This window comes from Mauremys mutica, chromosome 10 (genome assembly GCF_020497125.1).
Source record: "Mauremys mutica isolate MM-2020 ecotype Southern chromosome 10, ASM2049712v1, whole genome shotgun sequence".
Classification (NCBI taxonomy): Eukaryota; Metazoa; Chordata; order Testudines; family Geoemydidae; genus Mauremys; species Mauremys mutica.
The window spans coordinates 32,437,536-32,456,062 of NC_059081.1; the positions used below are offsets into that span (position 1 = coordinate 32,437,536).

The following is an 18,527-nucleotide window of genomic DNA, read 5'->3' on the forward strand; positions in this document are numbered from 1 at the left end:
CTGGAAGTCTGCATCAGTATGACATCACTAAGAGTACCCTGCGTCAGAAGGATGTGATAAGAGAATATGCCTCTGCTCCTCCAGGAGGGAAGCAGGGGAGTTTTTTCCCAGACAGATGCTCTCCTCCATATTCTAATATTAAAACTCAGTTTATAAATTTCACTATACATTTTGGGGGGGCGGGGGCGGGAGAGTAGAATTTTCACTAGAGATAAAATTCACCCAAGCCCAAAGTCTGCACCACTTACGTCCCTTTAGAGCACTGGTTCACAAATTTTAACAACCTGTGAACCCCTTTCACTAAAATGTCAAGTCTCGCAAACCCCCTCCTAAAAATGAATATTTCCAGGGATTTTCTTGTTTACCTGAGTATAAATTATAAAAGCAGTGATCTTGGAAATATAAAATTTGTTTCTATGACATACTTATCACATATTATTAATTACTACAATATTATATTACATTATGAAAACAGCAACACTCTGCCAAAAATCTCACGTTTGTAGCATGTATCATTTTGAATAAGCCTGTTATAAGACAAGGCTCCTATGTTTCATCAAGGAGTATCAGATGTGAAACAGCATGAAGGTATTTAAGAAGCCAATTCAAAGAGTTCCTCCTACACAAGCATTCAGGTCTTGAGCAGTCCAGGCAAACAACACGTTACAAAGTTTAAACTTGTTCTTCATAATAATTTTAAAAACAATACTAGCTGCCTATTTAATTTTAAAAACAGCATTTTTCCATTTCTTAGAAGGAGTCTTGAAGTTTAAATCTCTTCACTGTGAGATATGCTTGCTTTGATCTGCTTAGCCCTTGGAAGTCCAGGGGCTCCGGGCTGCTGGCCCCGTGCTGCCTGGGGTCCCTAGGGACAGCTCTGTCTGCTATTAGGGACTTCTCCCCTCCCCCCCCCCGAACCAGGACCGCCCAGAGGATTCCGGGGGCCCGGGGTCTTTGGCGGCAGGGGGCCCTTCCGTTCCGGGACCCGCCGCCAAAGTGCCTCGAAGACCCGCGGCGGGGACCCCCCGCCGCCGAATTACCGCCGAAGCGGGACCCGCCACCGAAGTGCAGCCCCGTCTTCGGCGGTAATTCGGTGGCGGGGAGTCCCCGCCACGGGTCTTCGCGGCACTTCGGCGGTGGGTCCCGGAACGGAAGGGCCCCCCGCCGCTGAATTACCGCCGAAGACCGAGCTGAACTTCGGCGGCAGGTCCCTCTCCGTCTTCGGTGGTAATTCGCCAGCGGGGGGTCCTTCTGCCCTGGAGCGGAAGGACCACCCCCCCCCCCGCCGGCGAAGACCGGGAACGAAGAAGCTCCTGTGCCCGGCCGCACAAGAGTTTTCCGGGTCCCCCAGAGCGAGTGAGGGACCCCGCTCCAGGGGCCCCGAAAAACTCTCGTGGGGGCCCCTGTGGGGCTCAGGGCCTGGGGCAAATTGCCCCTCTTGCCCCCCCCTCTGGGCGGCCCTGCCCCGAACCCCCTGTAACATTTCACAAACCCCAGCTTGGGAACCACTGCTTTAGAGCTTAAATGAGATGTAAGTGGTGCCTAGGTTTTGCTCAGGCTCTCTGCAGAGTGATGAATTACATCCTGTATTTACGTACCATATACCTCTAATCTCTATACATTTTATCTAGGTATATACAATGTTGTTGCTCTTTACTATCAGCATTGTCAGTGACACAGACTTACTGTGAATTTTGGGACCAAGGTTTAGCAAAATATTAGATTTATTTTCCCCTATCAAGATGTAAAAAACTAGTTGCAAATGGAATAGTTACATTAGCTCTGAAGAAGCAGCTGTTTAAATGAATAAGGCCTGATTCTGCAACCCTTACTCACAGAGTAGCATTTACTTATGCAAGTGGTACCATTAAAATAATTGGAACTACTCAGACTAAGGACTGCAGGATCAGGCCCATAGCTGGTTTACAGATTGTCTTCTGCTAAAAGTCTCTGTTGCTGATATTATGTCATAATGATTGGTTGTTTGCAGCTGCATACAGTACAAGGAAGTTCTTAAGTTGGGGATTTCTCAGTGGAAGTTCCCAGCTATCGTCAGTCATAACCAATATAGGAGACTGAGCTGCATTTCAAAATCCTGTTGATAAAGCTTCCAGACTACATAAAAATTGCCTATCTTGTTACTGAAGAAAGTGAGTGAAGAAAAATATTCTTAAAGAGATTACTTACAAGGTAAACAAATACTTTAGCTGCTGTAGCTTCTAGGCAAAAGATTGTATGCAAACTGAAATAATTAAAACAATGTCAGATTATGATTCTCCTATCTTTATCATCTTACTGTATTGCTATAGTAAAGTTGCAAGAGGAGATGTAAATACTGTAATTGTATTTACATTTGCCTTAACATTATTATAGATATAGATTACATCAAGGTTTTTTTAAAACCGCATTTAAAGATAATTGTTTAGCTAGTCTCTGGAACTCAAACTTTCTGTGCATTTCTGTCTGCTATGAAAATATTCCATGCAAAAAACAAACCAAATTTATGTTACATATAGCTAAAGTTTACAGATTACTACTTTCTCAGAAAAAAAAGTTAGTCTCCTCTACAGATTAATTTACATTGCTCCACAATTCTCTCTCCTTCTCCAACCCAGAGGTGATACTCTCCATCTGCATCAACATATTGTAGATCCTTTCTTTAATTCTGACATGTTAATTCTGTGACCAAACTTTAGATTCAGTCTCCTCTCTTAGTCGGATAATTACCTTTCTGTGAATATCCCAAGTGACACCAACTTCTCAATTCATAATGCCAAAAGCTGTGTCTGTGCCTCACAACGTACTATGCTTTCCCTGTAAAAGTTAATAGTCCTGGGGAAAAAACTAAACATCTGACGTGGGCCACCTAGTGTTTGAAAATGTGTATACATAAAGAAGCTTGGAGAAACATTTTAACCTTTCAGCTTCTGAAAGTTGATTTGTAGAGGCCAATTCATATATGAGCAATAAAACATCATGAAGGATCATCCTTAAACTAATACTTAAACGTAGTCTTCCTGAAGCTATATTGCATTGCAAATAGTAAGTTCTACCCCACACTTTATTGCTACTTGATTTATAATGGCAGTAGTCTTACTGATGTTATCTACAATATGTTTTGTACATTGACTCCAGCGTGAAGTATTTGTATCTTTTGTTAAACTGTCCTTTATGGCAGAGGTGTCAAACACCCAGGCTGAGGCTAGCTGCCTCCCACTTGAAGTAGTTATGTGGCCTCTCTGACCTATTCAGTTTGTGCAGAATGTGAGCCACAAAGAACAACTTCCAAACATAGACCAAGTATAACCAATAAGTCTGCAGGCAGCCTGGAACACCACTTCAGAAATGTGAACTCCTCCACCCCCACTAATCTTATTATGATGTTACTGCTAAAATGATGCCACTTGAATATCGTTAATGTGAGTGTCAAATACTGATGTGGGAGTGAAACCCATAGTTAGTGGGAGTTGCTGCAGGGAAGGATGTACAGAGGGAAGAGAAGAGGAGACACAAATACAGTGAAGAAGAGAAAAAGGAAGTGAGATGGGGAAAAGAAACAAAGGGCAGAAATGTCAGTGATCCTATAGGGGAATATATTCTTCCACTGAGTGATGCTAAATCTGAGATAAGGTTGTAGTGGGTCCACTGCCTCCAATGTAGGTTGTAGGTCACAGTACAGGCAGCCTGCCTCAGTATCCCATCTTGGACTGTTCAAGAAACTCAAACAATCCATTCCCATCCCTTCTCAGGTTGTTTAACTTTATTAAGTTAACAAACATTCAAACTAAAGTTTTCAAGCCCATCCAAAAGTCCACACAAATGTTTCTCTTTTCTGTCCCAGCCCTTCCTGTTTTGGCAGGCTACACCCAGGCCCTACCTGCCTGGTGCCTCAATCTTAACTCCCAAAAGGCCAAGTTCTACTTTTATATCCCAGCCTATGGGCCATAATGAAAAATAGAACTTGGCCTTCTCCACCAAAATATTTTCACACCCCTGGTTTCCAGTAATCCTGTTAGGGTATGGCTACACTTGCAGCTATACAGCGCTGGGAGTTAAACCTGTCTTTGTACAGCTGAGTAGGGAAAGCGCTGCAGTCTGTCCACACTGACAGCTACCAGCGCACTGTCGTGGCCGCATCTGCAGCAGCATTGGGAGCGGTGCATTATGGGCAGCTATCCCAGCGTTCAAGTGGCTGCAACATGCTTTTCAAAAGAGGGGGGTTGGGTGGAGTGTGACAGGGAGCGTGGGGGAGAGAGAGAGTGGATTTTTGGAGCCGACACTGTGTCAGCTCCCTGCCTTGCGAGTTCTGACCCCCTCCCCCACCCCTCTCTCACTCACTGAAAGCAAACAGCAGCTGTTCGTTTTTTTCCCTCACAGACCAGATAAGCAGCCTCCCCTAAACGGACACCCCTCCCCCCATCCCACGTGCCGTGCTGCTTCTCTCCTCAAGCAAACACTAGCTGTGGGCGTTCCAAAGGGAGCCCCCTGCCTGCCTCTGCTCATTCACAGCAAACAGTAGCTGTGTTTGTTTTTTTGATAAGCAGCTTCGGGAGCCCGGAGTTCACAACAAAATAAAGAGAGGCATCACAACAAAACAAAGAGAGTAATCTTTACTTAAAAGGATTATGGGAAGCTTCCAGAGGTCAGTTACAGTGTACTAAGATTATTCCCTGTTTACACTGGCACCCCAGCGCTGCAGCAGCAGCGGTATACTCTTTATTCCTCTCCTGGAGGTGGAGTACAAGAAGCGCTGTAGCCAGGGAGATACAGCGCTGTATGTCCTTGCCAGTGTGGACGGGGAGTGAGTTACAGCGCTATAAAGCCACCAACAGTGCTGTAACTCTCAAGTGTAGCCAAGGCCTTAGAGTGTATAGATTTTACACTGTGATTTTAGAGAGAGAGAGAGAGTTACTTTTCTTTTTAGAAAGGCTATAGAACTAGATTTTTACATAAGAAGTTGAAGATTTCTGAGGAAAATTAGGATAGGCCTTTGTACAGCATGTACCACCTTATATATCAAATCATACTTTGGGAAAGAGAAAAATAATGCTAAATATTGATCAAGGAGAAAAGACTAGCTTTCCTCATGGCATCTCACAAAATATTACTGACAAGGTGCTAAACAGAAGAATAATGTACATATATTTGGTGTCCCAAGCCTCTGTTTGCCAGAAACTGGGAATGGGCAACAGGGGATGGATCACTTGATGATTACCTGTTCAGTTCATTCCCTCTGGGGCACCTGGCATTGACCACTGTCAGACGACAGGATACTGGGCTAGATGGACCTTTGGTCTGACCCAGTATGGCCGTTCTTATGAATTGAAAAAAATTCTAAATGGCTGTCATTTTTTGGTCTGGCAGCTTTAATAAGTTAACATGGAACTTGTACTGAGCGTATTAGAGTTTGATCAGAGAACTTCTGTTTCTTGTAAAACCATCAGCACATACCCTGAGGAAGCTGTTCATCTGGTATAAATTGTCATAGCTCCACTGACATCTATAGCACTATGACAATTTATACCAGCTGAATACATACCAGATTATCTTCACTGTTGTCAGATAACATTATTTGATTTATGACACGCTTAGCCTGTTTTTAATGTGGCTTAAATTGTACTAAATTTAGCATAACTTGAATTGAATATAGCAGCTCAGGAGTTCTCTGTTATTTCAGTTACTTATTGGGGTCATCCTCACGAGCAGACAAATTGGAGTTGAAGAGCAGAATGCTGAAGTACAGATGTAGGTGGCAGGACTGGATCAGTACAAAACAAATCTTGTAAAGTAGAAAAAAAACATAAAAAGCTTTATATGCCAAAAAAAATTTAATTGCTTGAGAATTTGAGCCTTCTATGTCTGCTGATGGTTAAAGCCCCAGTGGAGGAAATGGAGGGCCTAGTTCCCCCTTTCTTATAGCTGTCCAGGGGGCTGTAACAGGAGAACACCTTTAGCAGGCTGTGACAGTCCACACCCCTACGGTCAGGGCAGCGTGGCCCATCAGTCACAGTCTATAGGGCCACCCTTTGATGTAGGGCAGCAGGGCCTAACAGCCAGAGTCTATAGCATTGGGGCACCCCTTATGGGGTGTGGCAGCCCCAGGTCCACTCAACTCCACAGGGCCCCAACCCAGGGCCCTAACTGTGGCATAGCAACTTGCCACTGACTCAGGGGTGGGGGGGGGTGTCCTACCAAAACACACTGAGTTTCCCAGGGGGGTACCACTCCATCACCCTCTCTGGGTCATTTCCTACTAGGGTCAGTGTTGGGTTTTCCCATGAGATGTCAGGTCCTCTGTGTTTGGCAGGACCAGTCATCTCCAAGGGTTCCTCCAGTTGCCAGGGTGCAGCCTCAATTCCCAGTGCAGTCAGGGGCTGGTCCACCCCACACACTTCCCAGGCAGGTCCTTCCCCTGCAGCCTCCAGCCCAGAATGAGCTGGGCTCCCTCCCTTTATAGTACTAGAGCACTTGGCACATGCCCAGTCTTGCCAGGGAGGCAGGACTTCTGCTGTCAATAACATGGGCTTAACCCTGTCTGGGCTAGTGTGAGGTAAGCGGACCCCATCACAGAGGCTCATGAGGGCCGCACCTGAGGAGGACTGAAAGACTAATTAGGTTCCTTGTGGCTGTCTTCACAGCCATAGTAGACTACTCAGCACTAAATGGGCCAAAACAGAGTTGTCAGCCTCTTATCAGTAAAAATCATTTTATCAGGGACTAACTAACCTTGTGGGAGACTGAGGGTAGGCCTCAATGAGCCTCCCAAGGCTCAGAGGGGCAGGGGATGGTGTGAGTCAGAGTGGCCCTTGATACACCTCACCGGGTAGCTATCCCACGATAAGCCTTAGCTTCCCAGGAGGAATATGTATGGGATCCAAAGACCTTCCTGAGGCTTACCAGGGGGTATCCTCCCCTCCTGGTGACATCAGGAGCGCCAGAGGAAGGAGAATGAGGGAATACCCAGATCTTCTCCCAGATCTAGTCTCCTCTGGCCTCCCTCCCCCCCCGAGGTCCTAAAAGAGATCTACAGGAGCTGGAGAGAGCAGTGTATGGAGCAGAGACAACACAAGGTTATAATGAGGACTTAGTTGCAACCTTAGCTCTGTTCACCCATAATAAACATATATATGAAATGATTGATTAGCTTATTTTCTAATGTTATTTTCAAAAAGAGAGTGCAGTGCAGCTTAGAGAAACAGAATTATTTGCCCAAATTAAGCGTGTAGACAAGTTTAGTATCACTCTAAACCAATATACAGGATCAAAAGATACTTTCAAATATTTGGATGAAAGGCACTCTCTGGAACTGCAATGTATTATAATCTCATACATTTATCACACATATGCAACTTTACAAAAGGCATGAACAGAGGAATCACTCCATTGGGCATGAAAGTGCAGCCACTTTGGTGGAGAGAAGGGTAGGGGATAACAAACAGGCAGAAAATTGGCACATAATATCGCACAAAGGTGAATGGAGGAGAGATGGCCAAAGGCACTGAAACAATCTTTCTCCTGTTCTTAAGGAAAGTGCTACTGGGGATCTTTTAACATCCACGTTGCAATACAAAGTATGTGTTTACTACAGTTATTAACATTTAGTCATGTCTTGTTTAACCATCCAGCAGCTGGTAACCTCTAACCCTGGGGGAAAGGGCAGAGCTGTGATGCTCTCCTATACCCTGTCACATGGGCTGGGGCGGATGTGGGACACAACAGGAAGTAAATGCTGGTTCCTGGGTTATAGAGAGTGAGGCTGGGGACGAGCCATCAGCTCCTGCACAGCTCCAGGGAGAGGCGCTGTCTGAGCCCTGAAGAGTTCGTAAGTTTAACTCACTTTTAAACCGTTGTCTTTCCCCTGCTGGGCAGAGCGGCCTTAATGTCGCAGCTGAAGTTACGGCTCAGATCTTAGCGGACTAGCCACACGCCCCTTGAACCCACTCAGCGAGCTGCTCCTCGCTCGGTCGCTTCTCTTAGTTTTATTCGTGCATTTACAGTCAGCTTGCTCCTCCTTCAGCCCCCCCCCCCGGTTTTGGGGCAACTCATTCCCCCCTCCCCGCCCCCCAGGTGCTCAGTAGCTCGTACACACGCAGCCAGGGCAGGAGACTCGCAGGGTGCACAGGGTGAGCTCCGCCGTCACCGTGCAGATCCTGCCAGAAAGACGGAAGTGAAGCGCCTGCCTGGGGATGGGGACTCGGGGTGCTGGTGAGTCACGCCGGGGCCCGGTTGTGAGTTTGCGAGGGGCAGGGCTGCTTGGCTTGTTTGGGGCAGGAGTTGTTCGGCGGGGGCTGACGGGGGGGGGGGGCTGTGTTTAGAGGCAGCTGCAAGGATCCCAGGGCAGGGAGGGTTTGGTCACTGCTCGGTGAGCCAGTGTGTGTCAGTCATGTGGGAAAATGACCCCCCTCTCCCGTGGCTTCCGAAGAAGGTTTTATTCTGCAGGGGCTGGGACAGGATGAAGGGAATGGGAGACTTTTCAGATCATGAGGGGAAAATTCTATTGAAAGAAATATGGAAGAGGAATTTTCTTCGCACAACTGTTTTCTGGACCTGAACTGGGGGCCTTCCGTGTGATTTCTTTGCTCAATTAATTTTTTTAAAAAGAACCTACCATAAAATTAATCAACAGTAACAATCTGTATTTATAAGACCTAAGAACAGAGGTCCTCACCCTTGCTCACAAGGCAGAGTCATGGCACTAGAGGCTTTGGGTATGATTCTGCTCTCACTAGCGGTGGTGTAAAATCAGGCATTGTTGGGTACTTTTGGAGAAAAGAGCCCAACTCCAGTGACAACCCCTCAACAGTTTATGAATGGCTACTTCAGCTGCTTCACCAGTTCTCCGTGATGGTCTGGTTGTGGCAAAGTAGTTTTAAAAAAAATATGCCCATGGAAGAAAACTGCATAGAAAAGAAGAAGAAATGTAGAGAAGTGCTTGCTTCTGGAACGGCACCAATATTCTGATGTGAACCTTTTAGCATTAAGGGGGTGTGTATATACACACACACTCAATTTGATACATTTTGTTTTTAAACATTTAAGAAGGCTTTTGAGGAGTTGCTGGCAAGGACACTCATGGTGTACATCTTCATTATCAGTATGGTGGAGTATGAAGTAATTATATATATATAGTGACAAACTAAGTTGTTACTTCTACTTCTCTACAATATGCCGAATGGTTGTCTGTGTAGTGGTACTATTAATGGAACAGCATAGCACAGCATTAAGGAACATGCTGCTTTCAACAACTGAAATCAGTCGGTGTCTCATATGTGCAGATGGCCATAGGCTCTTGTATCTTTTGTTTCCTCTCTCATGTATAATGTCTGATTTTGTGCCTATCACATTGGTATGTGAGCACCGTCCAATGTTTTGTTAAAACTATAACTTACTAGTCCTGATACATGTAGCCATTTCTTATTGTAATACATCTTGCATGATACTGTACCATCTTGTAGCAGAGCAGTGTCATCAGACCTACATAAACATGGTTATGTATTTCAACAGGAAATGCTTACTAAGGCCTAATTGAGACTCCATGTAGGTGCAGCAGTTTACCTGCAAAGATTGGGCCGTATGGATGTCACATAGACCTTAACTCCCTCCCCCTCCCCCCCTGCATATGCATTTCAATAAATATTTAATTACATGATCACAGCGTTTGTACAGGGATGTAAAAATGCTACTTAACACTGTTAGATGATACTGTTTGGCAAATGCAATATAACAGATGTATATGGTGTATTTTGTATTGCTCCCTCGGTGCTGTGATTATATTGTAATTAGGGAGGGGGCACAAACTCAAAGTTTGGAGGGCCAGACAAGTATCCAGAACTGTGCGTGCTTGTTCTAAATCTTTGAGGGCCCTGTTCATGACTTGTTCTCCTTGTGTCATCTCCTCTGACACCTCCCGCTAACACTATCTGGGGGAAGGGTTGATAGTCAAGTTGGTCTGGGATTTTTTTTTACCATTTTTTTGTTGTTGTTGAAAAAATGCCAGTTTGTTGAAACTGACCAGTCTCCTGCCTCAAGCTTTTTGAAATGCGTCAACATTGTCAAAATGTTTTGTTTTGACATTTTCAGAATGAACGTTTCCAGTTGTCCAGTTCAAAAAAGCTTTTTATTTAGAAATTTAAGTCAATTAAACAGAAAAATGCTTTTTTTTTTTTAAAGGAAAATTTGAGTTTGACTCTTTGTCCAGATTCAGGATGAGAAATCTTCTCTCAAAAATATGGATGGGACATAAACTGTGTCCTGCCTAGCTCTACTTGGCAGCCGTTCCCTTCATGCTTTGAGACTAGAATGAGTCTTCAAGGGAGATTTCTCAGTCCTCCCCCAGCAGCAGGTGTTTGTGTTGGTAAAGTGATGCCTCAAAAGGCCTGGATTTCTGCGGTGATGGGTTTTTTTCTAGGGTTCATTAAGTGCTGTCTAGTCCTCTGACCTGAGTGATTAGTTAAATATTAAACAGTACATAAGGAGCCTGACTTCAGCTGGTGTAAATCACTGTAGCTCTCTTGACTTCAGTGGTGTTAGATTGATTTAAATCAGCGGCTGATCTGGCCCCCTACCTTCAGTACTTTGTCCTGAGTGGTAGGTCTCAGTACTTAACATCTCTAGCCAGTGTGTCTCAGAGAATCAGAGGAACTACACTGCCCCAGTGCAAGAGAGTAGCCTAAAGGTATTTTGGAAACAATCTAAAGGGTCTTCATTTTTGTACAGAATGTGGGTCATCTAAAGCTACAAACCATATCTTCCTGTACTTAGAATTGTGAACAGAAGAAATCTTTCAAACTCCACTACAGCCAGTTGTCTATTATTTTTGTTAGTACAAGACATAACTCACAACAGTTTGCCTGTCAACCTGTTGGGTGACTTGAGGGAAGTTACAAAAAGGTATAAAAACAGTTTCATTGTCCTGTGCCAGCCTTTCGAGAACATAAGAGCACACTTTCAGTAATTCTGATTTTTAACAATGCTTTTCCTTTTTCACTTCCTATAAGTTATGCAGCTAATTGCCTGCCCATCTATAGACTACAGCGAGGAATATTCCTCTAAATGGAAGACTGCTAATCTTTGGGAAGAGGAAGAAATAATGTACATTACACAAGATGCCTTGAGGCAGTGTGCATTGCCCTTACGTTGCATTGGTGAAGGAAAATGATGCCCATCATAGCCCACAATCACACCTAGCTACTTATATTGTAATAATCTTACATCCACATGGTGCCTTTTATTCCTAAATATCCTCCAGTACTTCAGAACCTAGTATATAGAAATAGCTTCAACTGCTACAAAAATGCAAGTCACTTCTGGGCTGAAATTCATTCAGTTCAATAGCACTCAGAAGTACTCCACAACAGTGAGAGAAGAGTTGCATTATTCAACTGCATGTACAGTGGGAAGTTTAGTTAGGCAGAATGTAATTACACACAGAGAAATGTGGCACGGTCACTGGTGCTGTCACCCTTCATTCTTGTGAAAAATACTCTTGAGATTTAATGATCGGATAGTGTTGTGTTTCTCCCAATACCTTTATAGACACAAACTATATTTTATATCTGGAAAACAAGAATAAGAGTGAGGTCCCAGCAGGGGAGCACCCAGTGAGTCTCTCCTCTTTGGTGTGCTGCATTTGATCACAAAATAGCTACAGCCTCTACAGCAGAGAAAAGATCTTCTCTCCATTTAAAAGAACAGTTGAAATAAAACAAATTAGAACAGATACAAGATACATACCCAACAGTTAAGGCTTCTGGTTTACAATTCAGCTGAAAGATGACCCTTGAAGCAGTTTGAGGTCTTGTCTCCACACACAGACACACACACAACTGCTTAACTGTACCAGTTATACACCCACCCACCGCTGGTGTGAACACAACTATATCAGTGTAAAATTATTTTATTCTCCATATGGGAAGGGGAAAGAGCTATATTAGTATAAGGCACTTTATACTTGCATACCTATGTCGACAGGAGGGATTGCACTGAGAACTATTTCAGTAAAAGATCACACCCCTGAATTAAGTAATTATATCAATACAAAAGTTGTGTAACATCTGACTGCCATACTGGGGGAATGGTTAATTTACTGACTCAGAAGCAGTAGTGCCACCTTCTGAATCACCAACACTATTTCCTGCAGCACCTGGGTTTTTCCCTATCTTCTATGTAAGTACTGACCTACCTTGACCTTATGGTAGCTGAAGCAACCACAACCATAGGTGATACTGTAATGTGAAGAGAGAGCTATCATAAATGCTATGCAATGTGTATCAGAGAAAGGAAATACAAACACATACATTGTGTTTTGTACCTGTTAGCATATTTGTAATGAAATGTTATTTACATACATTGTTAGAGTAACTCTCAGAGCTGATAGGACACAAATATAACTGTCTTAAAAACACTGAGCCAAGTTCTTTGGCTGGTGTAAATCACTGTGGTTCTTCTTAAGTTAATGGAGCTATGCCAGTTTATACCAACTGAGGCCTTAGCTTATATGGCCAGAATTTTTAGAAGGGCTCAACACCCACAATTGTGCCAGTCTTAAAGCATTCAAAACCCAGCACGTCTTACTAAGCACAAGGAGACAGGCTAATTGCTTTTGAAAGTTTGGCTACTTTACTTAGTTATCTAACTGGGAGCTGAGCTTTTTTTTTTTTTGAAAATCTGGTCCACTTGTATGCGCTGAGCCCTTTTGGAAAATTTGGTCCCATTAACTACATCTCCTTGTACTTAATTTCTTTCCTGGTAAGTCTACTAGCATTCCCCCATAAAGGACTGCAGCACTAATTAAATGTCCACTTTGTTGCTGGTAGCTCACCAAGGAATAATCACAGAATTGTGGGTATCTCCTTATCACAGTCGCATTCATGTTGCACCCTCCCTTTTCTGCCTCCTTGTTCAGGTCTTGTATATATTCTTAGGTATATAAACACAAGAATATAGATGGGCAAAGCATATGTCTCCTTTTCAGCCTGCTAGCTTGTACAGTTTTAAACTAGTATGACATTCCATTTATTTAAATATACTGTTTTCTTTCCCTGGTAGCATAGCTTTAAATATGGACCTGAAGTCATATGTCACTAAAAATTCCCATACTGACACCTTCCTCTTATCTGTAAAGGCAGACTTTTCTATTCTTTTATTAGGAAGATAGCAAGTCTTAAAGTTCCTTAATAAAAGCCTTATATAAAGCATGAAATGTTTCAAACAATTTTAGTATGAAAGATTACCTTGTGTATTCTGCCTTATCTCCCCATGAATCTCCTTGCTTTGAAGCTTACCAGGAGCATAATTGTTTTGATGTAGCAGGGATTGTGATCTACAATAATATTTTCACTTCTGCATTACTGAAGTTTCATTTAAAGTTTGCCTAAGCTTACTCTTTAACACCTACAAAGAATGTTAGAAAAGTGCTGTAGTGGCAAAAACACTGTTAAATCGTGGTCATGCTGAGTGTGGCCTACTGTGCTGCTCAAATGGAGTCTCATGGCAAACCACTGCCTCTAAAACCACCACCCCCTTATAAGGTTCTACTGCATGGAGGGCATACGACAAAAGAAACCCCCCAAAAACACTAACGCCACTTCAAGGTGCAGTTTTTGGTGGATTCCCACCAAAGGTCCAGCGGTGGGAAGATGCACATCCCTGTTCCCCTTTTCCTGGCTCACCCTCTCTAGGACTACATCCAGATTCCTCCACAAGCTTCAGGAACATAAGTTTTCCTTTGATTATAGTGTTTAAGCAAAAGATTTGTCATTTTGTTTCATTCTGTTTGAAATTGAAGTTTGTCATAGTTGTTTCCTGGGGACTGTTGTGTTTGGGGGAGGAGGGGTCACTGATTTCCAGCTCTAAGAATTGGAAATGGAGATGTTCATTACATACAATACAGAGGCATCCTGTAACAGAATTGGGTGCCTCCAGAGTACCCCCTTATGGTGAGAGGTCACTCTGTAGCACCCTGCCTCTGTTGTCCCCTCTTCATGGTCCATTACATACACTTCTATGGTGAAAAGTCTCATCCTGGGAGTCTGGGTTAGATTAACTCAAAATAAAACTCAAACTCTACCAAACATACATTTCTGTTACTCCTCCCAGGCCTTTCTTGATTTGGTAAACCACTATGAAGCCCTACCTGGAGTCCTAGTCCCAATCTGCTGTTTGCACCTGCTCACTCCTAGCAGTTCCTCATCCCTGAACAGACTGCAGCCTCCAGCTACTGTTTGTAGAGGAAATCACTTGATTCCTCTCAGGTGGGCCTCTTTAAAGTAATCAGTTGTCTAACCCCCGACCCTCCATCCCTTACTGGTAACACATCCCAACATATGGAGAAAGACCAATTGTCACAACAGACCTATCTTTTGCCTGCTTAGGAATTTACCATGGAAAGTAGATGGTTATTTTCAATAAAGAATGTTGATTAAAAACAGGTGCAAGAAGACCAACAGGGAAAACTAGATTAGTGCAAACAACAAAGCTTAATAATAAAGTCAGACTGTTAAACAAGTCAGATTTAGTAAGCAAGGAAATACAAGTCTGGAAATTAATAAGCTAAAACTGCTGTGTCATATTAGACCAAGTGCTTGACATATGAGGAGATGGGCTATTCCACCCATCACACCCTTTTTAAGCCCTTAAATAAAATGAGGCAGGGAACAAATGCAGGCTACTGGAACAAGTTTTCCCCATTGTGGCAGCAGCTGCTCCTCCCTTCCCTTCTCCCCACTCCCCATCACCTGGGACCTCAAACCTTCTTTATCTTAATCCTGAGGGATGTCATGACCAGCTCAGGCCAGAGTGAGGACCAGCTCCAGCTGAATCCCAGACACCACCTGAAATGATACAGGATTGGATTTTAGCAGCCACAGCTCCAGCTTATGCCAACTAGCTTCCCTTTTACCCAAAAAGACAATTAATACAATCTTTAATACCTTCTAAAAGACTGTCAAACAAGGGACTCTTTTCTTCTAACACTATCTCCAGCTAAAGGGAACACAAGTGTTGTTAAAATAGAAGCCTTAATATTTTACACTTCAAATGCTTTAACTGTTTTTACTTTTCTGTATCTTTAATAAATGGTTAAAAAAAAACCTCAATATTTTTGTCATGGCATTAAGCAGACTGAGATCTCTGTACACCAAACCCCAGCCCTCATTTAACACAGTTGAATGTTATCACCTCTGACCCACTTATTCTATCTAAATTAATACAGCAGGTCCTAGGTTTTTGCTAGTTTTCACTGGTTGGTATTGTTAACCTGTAGATAAAAGGTGTTCTGAAATTCATTGTAGTGTTTCTTATATTGGCATTCTTAGATATGACGGGAAAGAGATGTGTCCATGTGATATTGTTTACTTGGTGATTTCTATTTACCGGTATTTATTTTTGTTCCATAATAGAAAACTTGAATAATCATTAAACTCAACACTTGTGTGTTCAAATCAGAAAGCTGATGATATACAAACAATCAGACTCAGTCTTGCAAACACTTAAACATGCATAACACTGTAGAACTATGCATGTGCATGTATAGCTTGAACCAAAGCCAAACTGACTTCATTAAGCCTTGATTCAGGCCCTAAGTGTTTGCATGGGCAGGACTGTAGTACATAACACTGGGTGATTTTGATAATTTGTCCCATGTACTTGATTGTTTTAAGTGTCTGATATTGATGCAAGTTATTATGTGACATGATAAAATTACAAATTTACCTTTGTATGAAGTGTTGGTTGTAGCAGTATTAGTCCCAGGATATTAGAGTGATAAGGTGAGTGGGGTAATAACTTTTATTGCACTAACTTTTGTCTCTCTCATCCACAGGCTTTCAAGCTACACAGAGCTCTTCTTCAGGTCTGGGAAAGGTACTATGAGTGTCACAGTTTAATAATACAAGGTGGAACAAATTGATTAGCATAAGTAGTTGGACCACTCTCCACCTTGAATATGTGCTGTTAACACCTGTGCAGTGATGGGACAAAACGGGGGAAAGGGGGTTAGTCTAATAAACCATAAATCCAGTGTCTTTGTTAGTACCTAGCAGAGTTAGTAATTTAAGCTCCCAGGCTTGTCTTTTGAACGTGTTGTGCAGGTTTCCTTTGGGGATGAGGACTGATAGGTCAGATACAGAGTGTTGGCTTTGTGAAAAGTGTTCACCCACAGGTGATGTCGTTTTTTTCATTTTTCTGTGAGTTCATTTGAGAGCATAGTGATTGTCACACAGGAAAATGAGACACAAACACCCCGTCACCTGTGGGTGAACACTTTTCACAAAGAAGTCAGATATAAAGTGATCTATGAGTCCTCATCCTGAAACCTGCACAACACTTTCAAAAGATGAGCCTGGGAGTTTAAATTCATAACTCTGCTAGGCACTAAAAATCATGGACTGAACAGGGACACTGGATTTATGGTTTTACACCAATCTGTAACCCAGTAGCCACACCCCCTTTTTTGTCTATCACTGCAGAGGTGTTAACGGGCCACTCTACCGTGCATGGTCCCTTCTTGGAATATGTGCTAACTACCTATGTTAAACAATCTGTTCCACCTTGTCTTTAGCTGTGACAGTACCTTTTCTAGGCCTGAAAAACAGCTCTGTATAGCTCGACAGCTTGTCTCTTTCACCAACAGAAGTCGATCCAATAAAAGATATTACCCTCACCCACCTTGACTCTCAAATTTACCTTTGTTCATTAACTATCCTTTTCTTTCTGATCACTTTTCAGGTCTGTTAATTTGTCCATCTTTTCAGTGATGAGACAGCGCTGGGAAGTATGGATAAAAATAATATTGGAGAGCAGCTTAATAAAGCTTATGAAGCCTTTCGACAGGCATGCATGGATAGAGACCATGCTGTGAAAGAACTGCAGCAAAAAGTATGTGGTTTTTTTTTTTTTTTTGAAGCTATCCCTTCTGTTGAGAATCATAGTAAATGTGGAGACTTCAGTTTTGCTTTACTTCAGCAACTGAAGTTTCAGTGCATCTTGTTAAAGATAGAAATTGCAATTAAAAAAACAAACTACTCAAAGAATAGCACATTATGGTGTTGAGGCGGGGGACTCCCAATATGCATGTGTATCATCTGGCAGTCTGTAATCTTTTATTCATTTGTAATTTTGAGGTGGTTTTAGGTGTAGGAAAGGTATTGTCTATGGAGGATAATCAGGGAGCTCTTTAAAAATGTACATGTATCTTTGCTGTCTACGACATATCCATCTTTCATGGAAAATATTATATCTAATTTATCTTTCTTCTTTTACAGCAAATTGATAGGGAAATCTGAAGGTCTTTCAGACAGTTTATATTGTTACTTACCTGACCCAAAGATGTGCCTTATAAGTTATTAATAATTAGGTATATTGGGGTCTTTGAGCACTGTGCTAGATGCTGTACAAGCACATAGAAAGATGCAGTTTCTGTCCATAAGTATTTTAATTAACTTACCTAAATTACAAGCTGTTTCAATATTAACACTTTTAAAAATACAGGAGTCAAACTGTATACTTGTATCATTTTATCCAACAATGAAGCAGTGAAGAGGGCGGTTCAAGGAAGATTCTAAACAGTTTGGAGCACTTTGGGTTTTTGAAATGATGCAAACAAGCATTTACAAGGATAGATTGCGACCATCACGTTGGACACAACAACATTTCCATGAATTGTCTGGAGCTGCTAGTCGCACATTCAGTCCAATACTCTGCAAAAACAGCAGTTTGTGGCTTTGTGATACTGCCTAGCACACAGTGGTCACTAGAGCATTTCAAATCCTGCTCTTCAGTGGAGTCTCTCATTCTTCATCAGTTCACACACAGTTCAGTGGAGGTGGCTATGGTGGGGTCTGTCTGGAGGAACATGGGTCCTAAACTGTCTTACAGTTCAGAGAGAGGAAGTAATGGAGTTGGGGGTAAGGGAATGTCTGCCAGAGTGCACACTTTATTCTGAAATCCAGTAACCCTGTCCCCCCAAAAAAGACCCATCGCAGAATAGCCTGGTGCTCAGGGCACTTATTTGGATGTGGGAGACCTCAGTTCAAATGCACTCTCTGCCTAAGTCAAAGTCCAGATGCTTAACCCTGGGTCACCTATATCCTAGCTGGGTGCCTTACCCACAAGCTATTTTGCTATGCTGGCTTGGGGCTCTCGCTCTCTCAACACAACTGAGACGCTCCTAAACTCTAACTCTGTGTTCTTTGAAATTAATGGCTAAATTATAAACTTAATTTTGTCCTCTTTGGATACATATGCAACACTCAAAACAAGAAATTAAATACATGCTTATGGAACAGCCTTTCTAAAGCTCAGTGGAAAATTAGAACATAAGGAACAAATGGGTGAGAATGTGAGTATTCTGCAGTGACGGAAACAAATTTCTATGGGATTGTGTTGTGCATTTTTCTTTGCTTTAGAGACAAGCAATACACAGATCTTCCGTAAAGTGTTCATAATAGCTTGTCTTTGCCCTACTCAGCCTTCAGCAATCAGATTCTCTGACTGCAAAAAAGAACCATTAAAGGTAAAAGTATTTCCTA

At 42.7% G+C, this 18,527-nt stretch overlaps 1 protein-coding gene across 6 annotated transcripts in view; it reads left to right on the plus strand.

Annotated features, from left to right (window-relative positions):
• The first annotated feature begins 2,173 nt into the window (after positions 1-2,173).
• Positions 2,174-18,527, plus strand: part of TANK (TRAF family member associated NFKB activator) — a 40,931-nt gene continuing 24,577 nt past the window's right edge. Inside the window, exons 1-2 of one of the 6 annotated variants that reach the window (XM_044978336.1) lie at positions 2,174-2,190; positions 16,726-16,875. In XM_044978336.1, the coding sequence (XP_044834271.1) occupies positions 16,774-16,875 (102 nt within the window). In that variant the 5' untranslated portion in view covers positions 2,174-2,190; positions 16,726-16,773. Of the gene's footprint in view, positions 2,191-7,716; positions 7,823-14,233; positions 14,253-14,779; positions 14,797-16,725; positions 16,876-17,634; positions 17,904-18,267; positions 18,338-18,527 lie in introns of those variants that run through there. The other 5 variants (XM_044978334.1, XM_044978333.1, XM_044978337.1 and 2 more) reach the window with 5 other exon arrangements.